The sequence below is a fragment of the Scyliorhinus torazame genome, chromosome 6, assembly GCF_047496885.1.
Source record: "Scyliorhinus torazame isolate Kashiwa2021f chromosome 6, sScyTor2.1, whole genome shotgun sequence".
Taxonomy (NCBI): domain Eukaryota; kingdom Metazoa; phylum Chordata; class Chondrichthyes; order Carcharhiniformes; family Scyliorhinidae; genus Scyliorhinus; species Scyliorhinus torazame.
In genome coordinates this window covers 493,002-509,713 of record NC_092712.1, presented here as the reverse complement: position 1 = coordinate 509,713, position 16,712 = coordinate 493,002, and the positions used below count along the sequence as shown (strand labels likewise).

General features: G+C 48.0%; 1 protein-coding gene across 1 annotated transcript in view; it reads left to right on the top strand.

Annotated features, from left to right (window-relative positions):
- The window catches only part of mapk15 (mitogen-activated protein kinase 15), a 687,990-nt gene that overhangs the window by 438,529 nt on the left and 232,749 nt on the right, over nucleotides 1-16,712 (top strand). The window contains 1 exon segment of the mRNA XM_072510157.1: nucleotides 1,682-1,787. Within this exon segment, the coding sequence (XP_072366258.1) occupies nucleotides 1,682-1,787 (106 nt within the window).

Sequence of the window (16,712 nt, the reverse complement as noted above, 5' to 3'; positions counted from 1 at the left end):
GAGAGACTGAGATACGCGACACTGATTAAACTGAGAGACTGAGATACCGGCACTGATTAAACTGAGACTGAGATACCCGACACTGATTAAACTGAGACTGAGATACCCGACACTGATTAAACTGAGACTGAGATACCCGACACTGATTAAACTGAGACTGAGATACCCGACACTGATTAAACTGAGACTGAGATACCCGACACTGATTAAACTGAGACTGAGATACCCGACACTGATTAAACTGAGAGACTGAGATACCCGACACTGATTGAACTAAGACTGAGATACCCGACACTGATTAAACTGAGACTGAGATACCCGACACTGATTAAACTGAGACTGAGATACCCGACACTGATTAAACTGAGACTGAGATACCCGACACTGATTAGACTGAGACTGAGATACCCAACACTGATTAAACTGAGAGACTGAGATACCCAACACTGATTAAACTGAGACTGAGATACCCGACACTGATTAAACTGAGACTGAGATACCCAACACTGATTAAACTGAGAGACTGAGATACCCGACACTGATTAAACTGAGACTGAGATACCCGACACTGATTAAACTGAGAGACTGAGATACCCGACACTGATTAAACTGAGACTGAGATACCCGACACTGATTAAACTGAGACTGAGATACCCGACACTGATTAAACTGAGACTGAGATACCCGACACTGATTAAACTGAGACTGAGATACCCAACACTGATTAAACTGAGACTGAGATACCCGACACTGATTAAACTGTGACTGAGATACCCGACACTGATTAAACTGAGAGACTGAGATACCCGACACTGATTAAACTGAGACTGAGATACCCGACACTGATTAAACTGAGACTGAGATACCCGACACTGATTAAACTGAGACTGAGATACCCGACACTGATTAAACTGAGACTGAGATACTCGACACTGATTAAACTGAGAGACTGAGATACCCAACACTGATTAAACTGAGACTGAGATTCCCGACACTGATTAAACTGAGACTGAGATACCCAACACTGATTAAACTGAGAGACTGAGATACCCAACACTGATTAAACTGAGACTGAGATACCCAACACTGATTAAACTGAGACTGAGATACCCGACACTGATTAAACTGAGAGAAGTGTAGGGTGAAGTACAATTGCACCCACCCTCCATCCGCCTGCGCCACAGGCAGCAGAGACGTCAGAATTGTCCAGTGGACACATCAGCCATTTCAGGACCGATCGGAAGAGGGTGGAACAAGGGATTCCCTCAAGACGAAGAGAATATGATGATGGGCACATGTGACACCTCATTAACAATTTCAAACGGGCAATTAGGGATGGGCAATGCTGGCCTTGCTGGCGGTGCTCACATCCCAGGCACAGATCAGAGAGATTAGTGTCTATGTGTGTGACATTTCAGTTTACAGCACGGGGCTAACCCTTCATCCCATCCTATGTTGCTTTTGGCAGTAGGACTGCTCAATTTGTGTATTGGGGCTGGTTTAGCACAGTGGGTGAAACAGCTGGCTTGTAATACAGAACAAGGCCAGCAGCAGGGTTAGATTCCTGTACCAGCCTCCTCGAACAGGCGCCGGAATGTGGTGACAAGGGGCTTTTCACAGTAACTTCATTGAAGCCTACTTGTGACAATAAGCGATTATTATTATTATTACCCTTTTGCAGGTTCCACAATCCGTTGAAGGAACCAGGGCTGGATTATGATATTATCCTTCCTGTGAATGACGACACCCAGCTTTCTGTCGGAGAGTATCGGAACAAGCTGTATCAGGTACCGAATCAGGACGTCCCAGCCTGTGCACTGCCGTGTTCAATACTGATCTCACTGCTGCCTCTTTTTGCAATAATTTTAAATCGGTCCTTCTGCCACTTTCTCCATTTCACTCTCTCAAAACTCTTCATGATTTTGTGGAGCTCTGTCAGAACTCCACTAAACCGTACCTGCTCTAAGGATAGGGTAGCTGTTAAACAGGCAGAAATAATATGCAGCAAGTCTGTGAGGAAGGATAGACAGTTGATAGGACAAAGTTGCACTCAGTGGAATGGGTTAAAGTGTGTCTGTTTCAATGCAAGGAGTGACAGGAATAAGGGAGATGAACTTAGAGCATGGACCAGTACTTGGGACTTCGATGTTGTGGCCATTACGGAAACATGAATTTCACAGGGGCAGGAATGGTTGTTAGATGTTCCGGGGTTTAGATGTTTTCAGAAGAATAGAGAGGGAGATAAAAGAGGAGGGGGAGTGGTACTGTTAATTAGGGAGTGCATCACAGCTGCAGAAAAGGAGGTAGTTGAGGAGGGTTTGTCTACTGAGTCAGTATGGTTGGAAGTCAGAAACAAGAAAGGAGCAGTCACTTTATTGGGAGTTTTCTATAGACCCCCCAAAGCAGCAGAGAGATGGAGGAACAGATTGGGCAGCAGATCTTAGAAAGGTGCAGAAGTAACATATCATAGAATTTATCATAGAATTTACAGTGCAGAAGGAGGCCATTCAGCCCATCGAGTCTGCACCGCATCTTGGAAAGAGCACCCTACCCAAGGTCAACACCTCCACCCTATCCCCATAACCCAGTAACCCCACCCAACACTAAGGGCAATTTATCAGGGCCAATCCACCTAACCTGCACATCTTTGGACTGTGGGAGGAAACCGGAGCACCCGGAGGAAACCCACGCAGACACGGGGAGGATGCGCAGACTCCGCACAGACAGTGACCCAAGCCGGGAATCGACCCTGAGACCCTGGAGCTGTGAAGCAATTGTGCTAATCACCATGCTACCGTGCTGCCCACAGAGTTGTTGTAATGGGTGACTTTGACTTCCCTAATATTGACTGGAACCTCCTTAGTGCAAATGGTTTGGATGGAGCAGATTTTGTCAGGTGTGTACGGGAAGGATTCCTGACTCAATCTGTAGATAGGCCGACGAGGGGGGAGGCCATATTGGACTTGGTGCTCGGCAACGAACCAGGCCTGGTGGCAGATGTCTCTGTGGGGGAGCATTTCGGTGACAGTGACCACAACTCCTTGACCTTTACCATAGTCATGGAGAGGGATAGGAACAGACAGTATGGGAAGGTATTTAATTCTGGGAGGGGAAATTATACTGCTATTAGACAGGAGCTGAGGAGCATAAAGTGGGAACAATTCTTGGGGAAATGCACAACAGTAATGTGGGTGTTGTTTAAGGAGCACTTGCTGCGAGTGCTGGATAGTTTTGTCCCACTGAGACGAGTAAGGAATGGGAAGGTGAAGGAGCCTTGGATGACAAGGGAAGTGGAGCTTCTAGTCAAGAGGAAGGAGGAAACTTACGTAAGGTTGCGGAAGCAAGGATCTGACTCACCTCTAGAGGGTTACAAGGTAGCCAGGAAGGAACTCAAAAATGGACTTAGGAGAGCTAGAACATAGAACATAGAACATAGAACAATACAGCGCAGTACAGGCCCTTCGGCCCACGATGTTGCACCGAAACAAAAGCCATCTAACCTACACTATGCCATTATCATCCATATGTTTATCCAATAAACTTTTAAATGCCCTCAATGTTGGCGAGTTCACTACTGTAGCAGGTAGGGCATTCCACGGCCTCACTACTCTTTGCGTAAAGAACCTACCTCTGACCTCTGTCCTATATCTATTACCCCTCAGTTTAAAGTTATGTCCCCTCGTGCCAGCCATATCCATCCGCGGGAGAAGGCTCTCACTGTCCACCCTATCCAACCCCCTGATCATTTTGTATGCCTCTATTAAGTCTCCTCTTAACCTTCTTCTCTCCAACGAAAACAACCTCAAGTCCGTCAGCCTTTCCTCATAAGATTTTCCCTCCATACCAGGCAACATCCTGGTAAATCTCCTCTGCACCCGCTCCAAAGCCTCCACGTCCTTCCTATAATGCGGTGACCAGAACTGTACGCAATACTCCAAATGCGGCCGGACCACAGTTCTGTACAGCTGCAACATGACCTCCCGACTCCGGAACTCAATCCCTCTACCAATAAAGGCCAGCACTCCATAGGCCTTCTTCACAACCCTATCAACCTGGGTGGCAACTTTCAGGGATCTATGTACATGGACACCTAGATCCCTCTGCTCATCCACACTTTCAAGAACTTTACCATTAGCCAAATATTCCGCACTCCTGTTATTCCTTCCAAAGTGAATCACCTCACACTTCTCTACATTAAACTCCATTTGCCACCTCTCAGCCCAGCTCTGCAGCTTATCTATATCCCTCTGTAACCTGCTACATCCTTCCACACTATCGACAACACCACCGACTTTAGTATCGTCTGCAAATTTACTCACCCACCCTTCTGCGCCTTCCTCTAGGTCATTGATAAAAATGACAAACAGCAACGGCCCCAGAACAGATCCTTGTGGTACTCCACTTGTGACTGTACTCCATTCTGAACATTTCCCATCAACCACCACCCTCCGTCTTCTTTCAGCTAGCCAATTTCTGATCCACATCTCTAAATCACCCTCAATCCCCAGCCTCCGTATTTTTTGCAATAGCCTACCGTGGGGAACCTTATCAAACGCTTTGCTGAAATCCATATACACCACATCAACTGCTCTACCCTCGTCTACCTGTTCAGTCACCTTCTTAAAGAACTCAATAAGGTTTGTGAGGCATGACCTACCCTTCACAAAGCCATGCTGACTATCCCTGATCATATTATTCCTATCTAGATGATTATAAATCTTGTCCCTTATAATCCCCTCCAAGACTTTACCCACTACAGACGTGAGGCTCACCGGTCTATAGTTGCCGGGGTTGTCTCTGCTCCCCTTTTTGAACAAAGGGACCACATTTGCTGTCCTCCAGTCCTCTGGCACTATTCCTGTAGCCAATGATGACATAAAAATCAAAGCCAAAGGTCCAGCAATCTCTTCCCTGGCCTCCCATAGAATCCTAGGATAAATCCCATCAGGTCCCGGGGACTTATCTATTTTCAGCCTGTCCAGAATTGCCAACACCTCTTCCCTACGTACCTCAATGCCATCTATTCTATTAGCCTGGGGCTCAGCATTCTCCTCCACAACATTATCTTTTTCCTGAGTGAATACTGACGAAAAATATTCATTTAGTATCTCGCCTATCTCTTCAGACTCCACACACAATTTCCCATCCCTGTCCTTGACTGGTCCTACTCTTTCCCTAGTCATTCGCTTATTCCTGACATACCTATAGAAAGCTTTTGGGTTTTCCTTGATCCTTCCTGCCAAATACTTCTCATGTCCCCTCCTTGCTCGTCTTAGCTCTCTCTTTAGATCCTTCCTCGCTACCTTGTAACTATCCATCGCCCCAACCGAAACATCACACTTCATCTTCACATAGGCCTTCTTCTTCCTCTTAACAAGAGATTCCACTTCCTTGGTAAACCACGGTTCCCTCGCTCGACGCCTTCCTCCCTGTCTGACCGGTACATACTTATCAAGAACACGCAGTAGCTGATCCTTGAACAAGCCCCACTTATCCAGTGTGCCCAACACTTGCAGCCTACTTCTCCACCTTATCCCCCCCAAGTCACGTCTAATGGCATCATAATTGCCCTTCCCCCAGCTATAACTCTTGCCCTGCGGTGTATACTTATCCCTTTCCATCATTAACGTAAACGTCACCGAATTGTGGTCACTGTCCCCAAAGTGCTCTCCTACCTCCAAATCCAACACCTGGCCTGGTTCATTACCCAAAACCAAATCCAACGTGGCCTCGCCTCTTGTTGGCCTGTCAACATATTGTTTCAGGAAACCCTCCTGCACACACTGTACAAAAAACGACCCATCTATTGTACTCGAACTATATCTTTTCCAGTCAATATTTGGAAAGTTAAAGTCTCCCATAATAACTACCCTGTTACTTTCGCTCATATCCAGAATCATCTTCGCCATCCTTTCCTCTACATCCCTAGAACTATTAGGAGGCCTATAAAAAACTCCCAACAGGGTGACCTCTCCTTTCCTGTTTCTAACTTCAGCCAATACTACCTCGGAAGAAGAGTCCCCATCTAGCATCCTCTCCGCCACCGTAATACTGCTCTTGACTAGCAGCGCCACACCTCCCCCTCTTTTGCCTCCTTCTCTGAGCTTACTAAAACACCTAAACCCCGGAACCTGCAACATCCATTCCTGTCCCTGCTCTATCCATGTCTCCGAAATGGCCACAACATCGAAGTCCCAGGTACCAACCCACGCTGCCAGTTCCCCTACCTTGTTTCGTATACTCCTGGCATTGAAGTAGACACACTTCAAACCACCTACCTGAACGCTGGCCCCCTCCTGCGACGTCAAATCTGTGCTCCTGACCTCTATACTCTCATTCTCCCTTACCCTAAAACTACAATCCAGGTTCCCATGCCCCTGCTGCATTAGTTTAAACCCCCCCAAAGAGCACTAACAAATCTCCCCCCCAGGATATTTGTGCCCCTCAGGTTCAGATGTAGACCATCCTGTCTGTAGAGGTCCCACCTTCCCCAGAAAGAGCCCCAGTTATCCAAAAATCTGAAACCCTCCCGCCTGCACCATCCCTGTAGCCACGTGTTTAAATGCTCTCTCTCCCTATTCCTCATCTCACTATCACATGGTACAGGCAACAACCCAGAGATAACAACTCTGTTTGTTCTAGTTCTGAGCTTCCATCCTAGCTCCCTGAAAGCCTGCCTGACATCCTTGTCCCCTTTCCTACCTATGTCGTTGGTGCCAATGTGGACCACGACTTGGGGCTGCTCCCCCTCCCCCTAAGGACCCGGAAAACACGATCCGAGACATCACGTACCCTTGCACCTGGGAGGCAACATACCAAACGTGAGTCTCTCACGCTCCCACAAAATCTCCTATCTGTGCCCCTGACTATAGAGTCCCCAATTACTAATGCTCTGCTCCTCTCCCCCCTTCCCTTCTGAGCAACAGGGACAGACTCCGTGCCAGAGGCCCGTACCCCATGGCTTACCCCTGGTAAGTCCCCCCCCCCACAAGTATCCAAAGCGGTATACTTGTTTCTCAGGGGAACGACCGCAGGGGATCCCTGCACTGACTGTTTTTTCCCAGACCCTCTTACAGTTACCCACCTATCTCCAATCTTTGGTGTAACTAATTCCCTGAAGCTGCTATCTATGACCCCTTCTGCCTCCCGAATGATCCGAAGTTCTTCCAACTCCAGCTCCAGTTCCCTAACTCGGTCTTGGAGGAGCTGGAGATGGCAGCACTTCCTGCAGGTAAAATCAGCAGGGACACTAACTGCATCCCTCACCTCAAACATCCTGCAGGAGGAACATTGTACTCCCTTCCCTGCCATTCCTCTAACTTTCTACCAAGATCTGGCTAACAACTAAATTAAATTTTTATAAAAAATAATAATAATATAATAAAAATATGGTACTTACCTCAGACCAATGGGTTTTATTATTAGGTTAGAGGAGGAGGGTGGGTGGGAGACACTACACGTGTAGTGTCTCGGGTTTCCTCTCCACCAGAATTTATTGGTGAGGGTCTTCCCAGACGTCCGCGGGTCGACTTCCTGATCCCGCCTAAAAAACTAATTTAAAAAAAAAGAAAAATTCTCAGCTCCTGCTGAAATTGACTAACCAGCCAGCTCCACTCCCGCCGAAATCGACTGGCCTGCCCCTGCATGAAAGGGGGCATGAAAAAGCCCTGGCGGGAAGGATTAGGGAAAACCCCAAGAAATGAAATGAAATGAAATGAAAATCGCTTATTGTCACAAGTAGGCTTCAATGAAGTTACTGTGAAAAGCCCCTAGTCGCCACATTCCGGCGCCTGTTCGGGGAGGCTAGTAAGGGAATTGAACCGTGCTGCTGGCCTGCCTTGGTCTGCTTTAAAAGCCAGCTATTTAGCCCAGTGTGCTAAACCAGAAGGAGGATGTGCTGGAAATTTTGAAAAGCATCAGGATAGATAAGTCCCCTGGGCCTGACGGGATATACCCAAGGTTACTACGGGAAGTGAGGGAGGGGATTGCTGCGCCATTGCCGATGGTCTTTGCGTCCTCACTCTCCGCTGGAGTAGTACCGGATGATTGGAATAAGGTGAATGTTGTTCGCCTGTTCAAGAAAGGGAATAGGGAAATCCCTGGGAATTACAGACCAGTCAGTCTTACGTCTGTGGTAAGCAAAATATTGAAAAGGATTCTGAGAGACAGGATTTATGATTATTTAGAAAACATAGTTTGATTAAAGATAGTCAGCATGACTTTGTGAGGGGCAGGTCATGCCTCACAAGCCTCATTGAATTCTTTGAGGATGTGACGAGACACATAGATGAAGGTCGGGCAGAGGATGTGGTGTATATGGATTTCAGCAAGGCATTTGATCAGGTTCCCCATAGTAGGCTCATTCAGAAAGTCAGGGGGCATGGGATACAGGGGAATTTGGCTGTCTGGATACAGAATTGGCTGGCCGAAAGGAGACAGCGAGTGGCAGTGGATGAAAAGTATTCCGCCTGGAGGTCGGTGACCAATGGTGTCCCGCAAGGATCTGTTCTGGGACCTCTGCTCTTTGTGGTTTTTATAAATGACTTGGACCAGGAAGGGGAAAGGTGGGTTAGTAAGTTTGCCGAAGACACAAAGGTTGGGGGAGTTGTAGATAGTGTTGCGGGCTGTTGCAGGTTACACCAGGACATTGACAGGCTGCAGAGCTGGGCTGAGAAGTGGCAGATGGATTCAACCTTGATAAATGTGAAGTGATTCATTTTGGAAGGTTGAATTTGAATGCTGAATACAGGGATAAAGGCAGGATTCTTGGAAGTGTGGAGCAACAGAGGGATCTTGGGGTCCACGTACATAGATCCCTCAAAGTTGGCACCCAGGTTGATAGGGTTGTTAAGAAGGCGTATGGTGTGTTGGCTTTCATTAACAGTGGGATTGAGTTTAAGAACCACAAGGTTTTGCTGCAGCTTTATAAAACCCTGGTTAGTCCTCACTTGGAATATTGTGTCCAGTTCTGGTCGCCTCATTATAGGAAGGATGTGGATGCTTTGGGGAGGGTGCAGAGGAGATTTACCAGGATGCTGCCTGGACTGGAGGGCATGTCTTATGAAGAAAGGTTGAGGGAGCTGGGGCTTTTCTCACTGGAGCGAAGAAGGAAGAGAGGTGACTTGATAGAGGTGTACAAGGTGATGAGAGCCATGGATAGAGTGGATAGCCAGAGACTTTTCCCCCAGGGTTATCGTGCGGGGCGCAGAGGTTGCCGAGTGAGTGCTTGCTGAGAAGGGGAGTGAATAACAGGTAAGCTCTCTCTTTCTTTTTTTTTTATCTCGAGGGGATGGCAGGGAAGGCAGTGCAATGTTCCTCCTGCAGAATGTTTGAGGTGAGGGACGCCGTCAGTGTCCCTGCTGATTTCATCTGTGGGAAATGCGCCCATCTCCAGCTCCTCAGAAACCGCGTTAGGGAACTGGAGCTGGAGTTGGATGAACTTCGGATCATTCGGGAGGCAGAGGTGGTTATAGATAGAAGCTTCAGGGATGTAGTTACTCCGAAGAATAAAGATAGATGGGTGACAGTGAGAGGGGCTGGGAGGAAGCAGTCAGTACAGGGATCCCCTGTGGCCGTTCCCCCTAGTAACAAGTATACCGCTTTGGATACTGTTGGGGGGGGGACTTACCAGGGTTAAGCCATGGGGTACAGGTCTCTGGCACAGAGTCTGCCCTGGTTGCTCAGAAGGGAAGGGGGGCGAGGAGTAGAGCATTAGTCATTGGAGACTCCATAGTTAAGGGGCTAGATAGGAGATTCTGTGGGAACGAGAGAGACTCGCGGTTGGTGTGTTGCCTCCCAGGTGCCAGGGTGCGTGATGTCTCAGATCGTGTTTTCGGGATCCTTAAGGGGGAGGGGGAGCAGCCCCAAGTCGTGGTCCACATAGGTACCAACGACATAGGTAGGAAAAGGGATGGGGACGTAAGGCATGAATTCAGGGAGCTAGGGTGGAAACTTAGATCTAGGACAAACAGAGTTATTATCTCTGGGTTGTTACCCGTGCCACGTGACAGTGAGACGAGGAATAGGGAGAGAGAGGAGTTGAACACGTGGCTACAGGGATGGTGCAGGAGGGAGGGTTTCAGATTTCTGGATAATTGGGGCTCATTCTGGGGTCGGTGGGACCTCTACAAACGGGATGGTCTGCACCTGGACCAGAGGGTTACCAATATTCTGGGTGGGAAATTTGCTAATGCTCTTCGGGAGGGTTTAAACTAGTTCAGCAGGGGCTTAGGAACCTGAATTGTAGCTCCAGTATACAGGAGGTTGAGAGTAGTGAGGTCATGAGTAGGGTTTCAAAGTTGCAGGAGTGTACTGGCAGGCAGGAAGGTGGTTTAAAGTGTGTCTTCTTCAATGTCAGGAGCATCCGGAATAAGGTGGGTGAACTTGCGGCATGGGTTGGTACCTGGGACTTTGATGTTGTGGCCATTTCTGAGACATGGATAGAGCAGGGACAGGAATGGTTGTTGCAGGTGCCGGGATTTAGATATTTCCGGAAGCTCAGGGAAGGTGGTAAAAGAGGGGGAGGAGTGGCATTGTTAGTCAAGGACAGTATTACGGTGGCAGAAAGGACGTTTGATGAGGACTCGTCTACTGAGGTAGTATGGGCTGCGGTTAGAAACAGGAAAGGAGAGGTCACCCTGTTGGGAGTTTTCTATAGGTCTCTGAAAAGTTCCAGAGCTGTAGAGGAAAGGATTGCAAAGATGATTCTGGATAGGAGCGAAAGCAACAGGGTAGTTGTTATGGGGGACTTTAACTTTCCAAATATTGACTGGAAACGCTATAGTTCGAGTACATTAGATGGGTCCGTTTTTGTCCAATGTGTGCAGGAGGGTTTCCTGACACAGTATGTAGATAGGCCAATGAGAGGCGAGGCCATATTGGATTTGGTACTGGGTAATGAACCAGGACAGGTGTTAGATTTGGAGGTCGGTGAGCACTTTGGTGATAGTGACCACAATTCGATTACGTTTACTTTAGTGATGGAAAGGGATAGGTATATACCGCAGGGCAAGAGTTATATCTGGGGGAAAGGCAATTATGATGCGATGAGGCAAGACTGAGGATACATTGGATGGAGAGGAAAACTGCAGGGGCTGGGCACAATGGAAATGTGGAGCTTGTTCAAGGAGCAGCTACTGCGTGTCCTTGATAAGTATGTACCTGTCAGGCAGGGAGGAAGTGGTCGAGTGAGGGAACCGTGATTTACTAAAGTAGTCTAAACACTTGTCAAGAGGAAGAAGGAGACTTATGTAAAGATGAGACATGAAGGTTCAGTTAGGGCGCTCGAGAGTTACAAGTTAGCTAGGAAGGACCTAAAGAGAGAGCTAAGAAGAGCCAGGAGGGGATATGAGAAGTCTTTGGCAGGTAGGATCAAGGATAACCCTAAAGCTTTCTATAGATATGTCAGGAATAAATGAATGACTAGGGTAAGAGTAGGGCCAGTCAAGGACAGTAGTGGGAAGTTGTGCTTGGAGTCCGAGGAGATAGGAGAGGTGCTAAATGAATATTTTTCGTCAGTATTCACACAGGAAAAAGACAATGTTGTCGAGGAGAATACTGAGATTCAGGCTACTACACTAGAAGGGCTTGAGGTTCATAAGGAGGAGGTGTTAGCAATTCTGGAAAGTGTGAAAATAGATAAGTCACCTGGGCCGGATGGGATTTATCCTAGGATTCTCTGTGAAGTGTTGCTCTTTTTAGCCTTAGTTTATTAGCTCTGATTATGTCACCTTTGCTCACGAGTCGCCAGGTATCTTTCTGATATTGCCACGTGGTTCAAGCTCGAGTTATGATTAATAAGTCAGCACACCGCTTAGTAAGATTGAAATCAACGGTCATTTATGAATTACAACAAGTAATGCTTACACAATAATCCTACTATCTATATAGAAACCTATCACTACTGGCCAATACTTAACTTTAGGAAGGGCCCACCAGGTCAGGGAAACGAATGGCTTATCGAATTGGGTCTGGCCCGCGGGATTCAAAAGGCTGATACGGGTCGATGGCTAGGAGTCTTTATCGGGTAGCGATCGCTGGAGTCAAACTTACAGTTTCTGGTTGATGTTCTTGCGAAGATCTCGAGCAGGAGAAGAAGGGAGAGAGATAGCGATCTGAACTTGGCCCCTCACTTTATAGGGCCCAGGGGCTTCCCGCCTCTCGGGGCGGCCCTTGACCCTGAGTCCCAAGTGATTGGACTTGTTCCCAATCACTGGGTTCGATACGTCCAATAATGGGGCGATTCCTCGATCGGGGGGTGGTCGTTCACCTGTCTTTGTTTCGGCCACTGCAGGCGCCGACAGGTCTGGCCCGGCATTCAATTGCTAATTTGTTGCAATCGTTCCCGGGGATAGCCAATTAAACTGCAGATGTCTGGGTTGATGGGCTGTTAATGGTCTTGAGTATTGATCTGGGCCGACTTCCCCAGAGCCGAATACGCTGTTCTGTCTGCAGCTGTCCGTTTGTGTCCTGTTGGCTGCTTTTCCCATCAGCCTTTTCGGTTAGCCATTTTAAATCGGGTTTTGGCCAAATTAATAGGGAATCAGCCATTTTAGGTGGCTACAGAAGCTAGGGAGGAGATTGCTGAGCCTTTGGCTTTGATCTTTAAGTCATCTTTGTCTACAGGAATAGTGCCAGAAGACTGGAGGATAGCAAATGTTGTCCCCTTGTTCAAGGAGGGGAGTAGAGATAACCCCGGTAACTATAGGCCAGTGAGCCTTACTTCTGTTGTGGGCAAAGTCTTGGAAAGGTTTATAAGAGATAGGATGTATAATCATCTGGAAAGGAATAATTTGATTAGAGATAGTCAACACGATTTTGTGAAGGGTAGGTCGTGCCTCACAAACCTTAAAGAGTTCTTTGAGAAGGTGACCAAACAGGGTGGATGAGGGTAAAGCAGTTGATGTGGTGTATATGGATTTCAATAAAGCGTTTGATAAGGTTCCCCATGGTAGGCTACTGCAGAAAATATGGAGGCATGGGATTCAGGGAGATTTAGCAGTTTGGATCAGAAATTGGCTAGCTGGAGGAAGACAAAGGGTGGTGGTTGATGGGAAATGTTCAGATTGGAGTCCAGTTACTAGTGGTGTACCTCAAGGATCTGTTTTGGGGCCACTGCTGTTTGTCATTTTTATAAATGACCTGGAGGAGGGCGTAGAAGGATGGGTGAGTAAATTTGCAGATGACACTAAAGTCGGTGGAGTTGTGGACAGTGCGGAAGGATGTTACAAGTTACAGAGGGACATAGATAAGCTGCAGTGCTGGGCTGAGAGGTGGCAAATGGAGTTTAATGCAGAAAAGTGTGAGGTGATTCATTTTGGAAGGAATAACAAGAAGACTGAGTACTGGGCTAATGGTAAGATTCTTGGCAGTGTGGATGAGCAGAGAGATCTCGGTGTCCATGTACATAGATCCCTGAAAGTTGCCACCCAGGTTGATAGGGTTGTGAAGAAGGCCTATGGAGTGTTGGCCTTTATTGGTAGAGGGATTGAGTTCCGGAGTCGGGAGGTCATGTTGCAGCTGTACAAAACTCTGGTGCAGCCGCATTTGGAGTATTGCGTGCAATTCTGGTCGCCGCATTATAGGAAGGATGTGGAAGCATTGGAAAGGGTGCAGAGGAGATTTACCAGAATGTTGCCTGGTACGGAGGGAAGATCTTATGAGGAAAGGCTGAGGGACTTGAGGCTGTTTTCGTTGGAGAGAAGAAGGTTAAGAGGTGACTTAATTGAGGCATACAAGATGATCAGAGGATTGGATAGGGTGGACAGTGAGAGCCTTTTTTCTCGGATGGTGATGTCTAGCACGAGGGGGCATACCTTTAAATTGAGGGGAGATAGATATAAGACAGATGTCAGAGGTAGGTTCTTTATTCAGAGAGTAGTAAGGGCGTGGAATGCCCTGCCTGCAACAGTAGTGGACTCGCCAACACTAAGGGCATTTAAATGGTCATTGGATAGACATATGGACGATAAGGGAATAGTGTAGATGGGCTTTAGAGTGGTTTCACAGGTCGGCGCAACACCGAGGGCCGAAGGGCCTGTACTGCGCTGTAATGTTCTATGTTCTATGTTCAGGGCGGAAATGGCTGTCACGAGGGGACATAGTTTTAAGGTGATTGGAGGAAGGTGGGGAGATGTCAGAGGTCGGTTCTTTAGGCCACACTTGGAGTATAGTGTTCAATTCTGGTCGCCACACTACCAGAAGGATGTGGAGGCTTTAGAGAGGGTGCAGAAGAGATTTACCAGAATGTTGCCTGGTATGGAGGGCATTAGCTATGAGTAGCGGTTGAATAAACTCGGTTTGTTCTCACTGGAACGAAGGAGGTTGAGGGGCGACCTGATAGAGGTATACAAAACTATGAGGGGCATAAACAGAGCGAATAGTCAGAGGCTTTTCCCCAGGGTAGAAGGGGTCAATTACTCGCGGGCATAGGTTTAAGGTGAGAGGGGCAAGGTTTAGAGTAGATGTACGAGGCAAATTTTTTACGCAGAGCGTAGTGGGTGCCTGGAACTCGCTACCGGCATCTTGACAAATACATGAATAGGATGGGAATAGAGGGATACGGACCCAGGAAGTGTAGAAGATTGTAGTTTAGTCGGGCAGCATGGTCAGCACGGGCTTGGAGGGCCGAAGGGCCTGTTCCTGTGCTGTACTTTTCTTTGTTCTTTGTTTACACAGAGAGTGGTGGGTGTGTGGAATGCACTGCCAGCAGAGGTGGTGGAGTCAGAGTCATTCGGGACATTTAAGCGACTCTTGGACAGGCACATGGACAGCAGTAAATTGAAGGGGTGTAGGTTCGGTTGATCTTAGGTTAGGATAAATGGTCGGAAAAACTTGTGGGCCGAAGGGCCTGTGCTGGACTGTTCTGTGTAATCCTTGCTTCTCCAGATCACGGAACTCGCTCATCCCGAGTAAAATTACACTCAATTCTTTCTGCACACTCTCCAAGACACCATCATTCCTTGCCTGTAGTGCCCCAAAGTGAAGGCAGTACTCTAGTAACCCCCGCTAGTAATAACCTGCCAACCTGAGCACTGATTCCTGTGATACCCCCACCAGTAACAACCTGCCAACCTGAGCACTGATTTCTGTAATAATCCCGCGCGTAACAACCTGCCAACCTGAGCACTGATTCCTGTGATACCCCCACCAGTAACAACCTGCCAACCTGAGCACTGATTTCTGTAATAATCCCGCGAGTAACAACCTGCCAACCTGAGCACTGATTTCGGCGGGAGAACAGCTGGTGAGTCAGTTTCAGCGGGAGCATTGCGGAAGGAGGTTGCTGGGAGGTAAGTCAACCTTTAAAAGCACTTGTCTTTGCAGGGGCAGGCCAGTCGATTTCGGCGGGAGAACAGCTGGTGAGTCAGTTTCAGCGGGAGCATTGCGGAAGGAGGTTGCTGGGAGGTAAGTCAACCTTTAAAAGCACTTGTCTTTGCAGGGGCAGGCCAGTCGATTTCGGCGGGAGTGGAGCTGGCTGGTTGGTCAATTTCAGCAGGAGCTGAGAATTTTTCTTTTTTTTTTAAATTAGTTTTTTAGGCGGGAACAGGAAGTCGACCCGCGGACGTCTGGGAAGACCCTCACCAATAAATTCTGGTGGAGAGGAAACCCGAGACACTACACGTGTAGTGTCTCCCACCCGCCCTCCTCCTCTAACCTAATAATAAACCCATTGGTCTGAGGTAAGTACCATATTTTATTATATTATTATTATTTTTTATAAAAATTTAATTTAGTTGTTAGCCAGATCTTGGTAGAAAGTTAGAGGAATGGCAGGGAAGGGAGTGCAATGTTCCTCCTGCAGGATGTTTGAGGTGAGGGATGCAGTTAGTGTGCCTGCTGATTTTACCTGCAGGAAGTGCTGCCATCTCCAGCTCCTCCAAGACCGAGTTAGGGAACTGGGGCTGGAGTTGGAAGAACTTCGGATCATTCGGGAGGCAGAAGGGGTCATAGATAGCAGCTTCAGGGAATTAGTTACACCAAAGATTGGAGATAGGTGGGTAACTGTAAGTGGGACTGGGAAAAAACAGTCAGTGCAGGGATCCCCTGCGGTCGTTCCCCTGAGAAACAAGTATACCGCTTTGGATACTTGTGGGGGGGACGACTTACCAGGGGTAAGCCATGGGGTACGGGCCTCTGGCACGGAGTCTGTCCCTGTTGCTCAGAAGGGAAGGGGGGAGAGGAGCAGAGCATTAGTAATTGGGGACTCTAGTCAGGGGCACAGATAGGAGATTTTGTGGGAGCGTAAGAGACTCACGTTTGGTATGTTGCCTCCCAGGTGCAAGGGTACGTGATGTCTCGGATCGTGTTTTCCGGGTCCTTAGGGGGGAGGGGGAGCAGCCCCAAGTCGTGGTCCACATTGGCACCAACGACATAGGTAGGAAAGGGGACAAGGATGTCAGGCAGGCTTTCAGGGAGCTAGGATGGAAGCTCAGAACTAGAACAAACAGAGTTGTTATCTCTGGGTTGTTGCCCGTGCCACGTGATAGTGAGATGAGGAATAGGGAGAGAGAGCATTTAAACACGTGGCTACAGGGATGGTGCAGGCGGGAGGGATTCAGATTTTTGGATAACTGGGGCTCTTTCTGGGGAAGGTGGGACCTCTACAGACAGGATGGTCTACATCTGAACCTGAGGGGCACAAATATCCTGGGGGGGAGATTTGTTAGTGCTCTTTGGGGGGGTTTAAACTAATACAGCAGGGGCATGGGAAC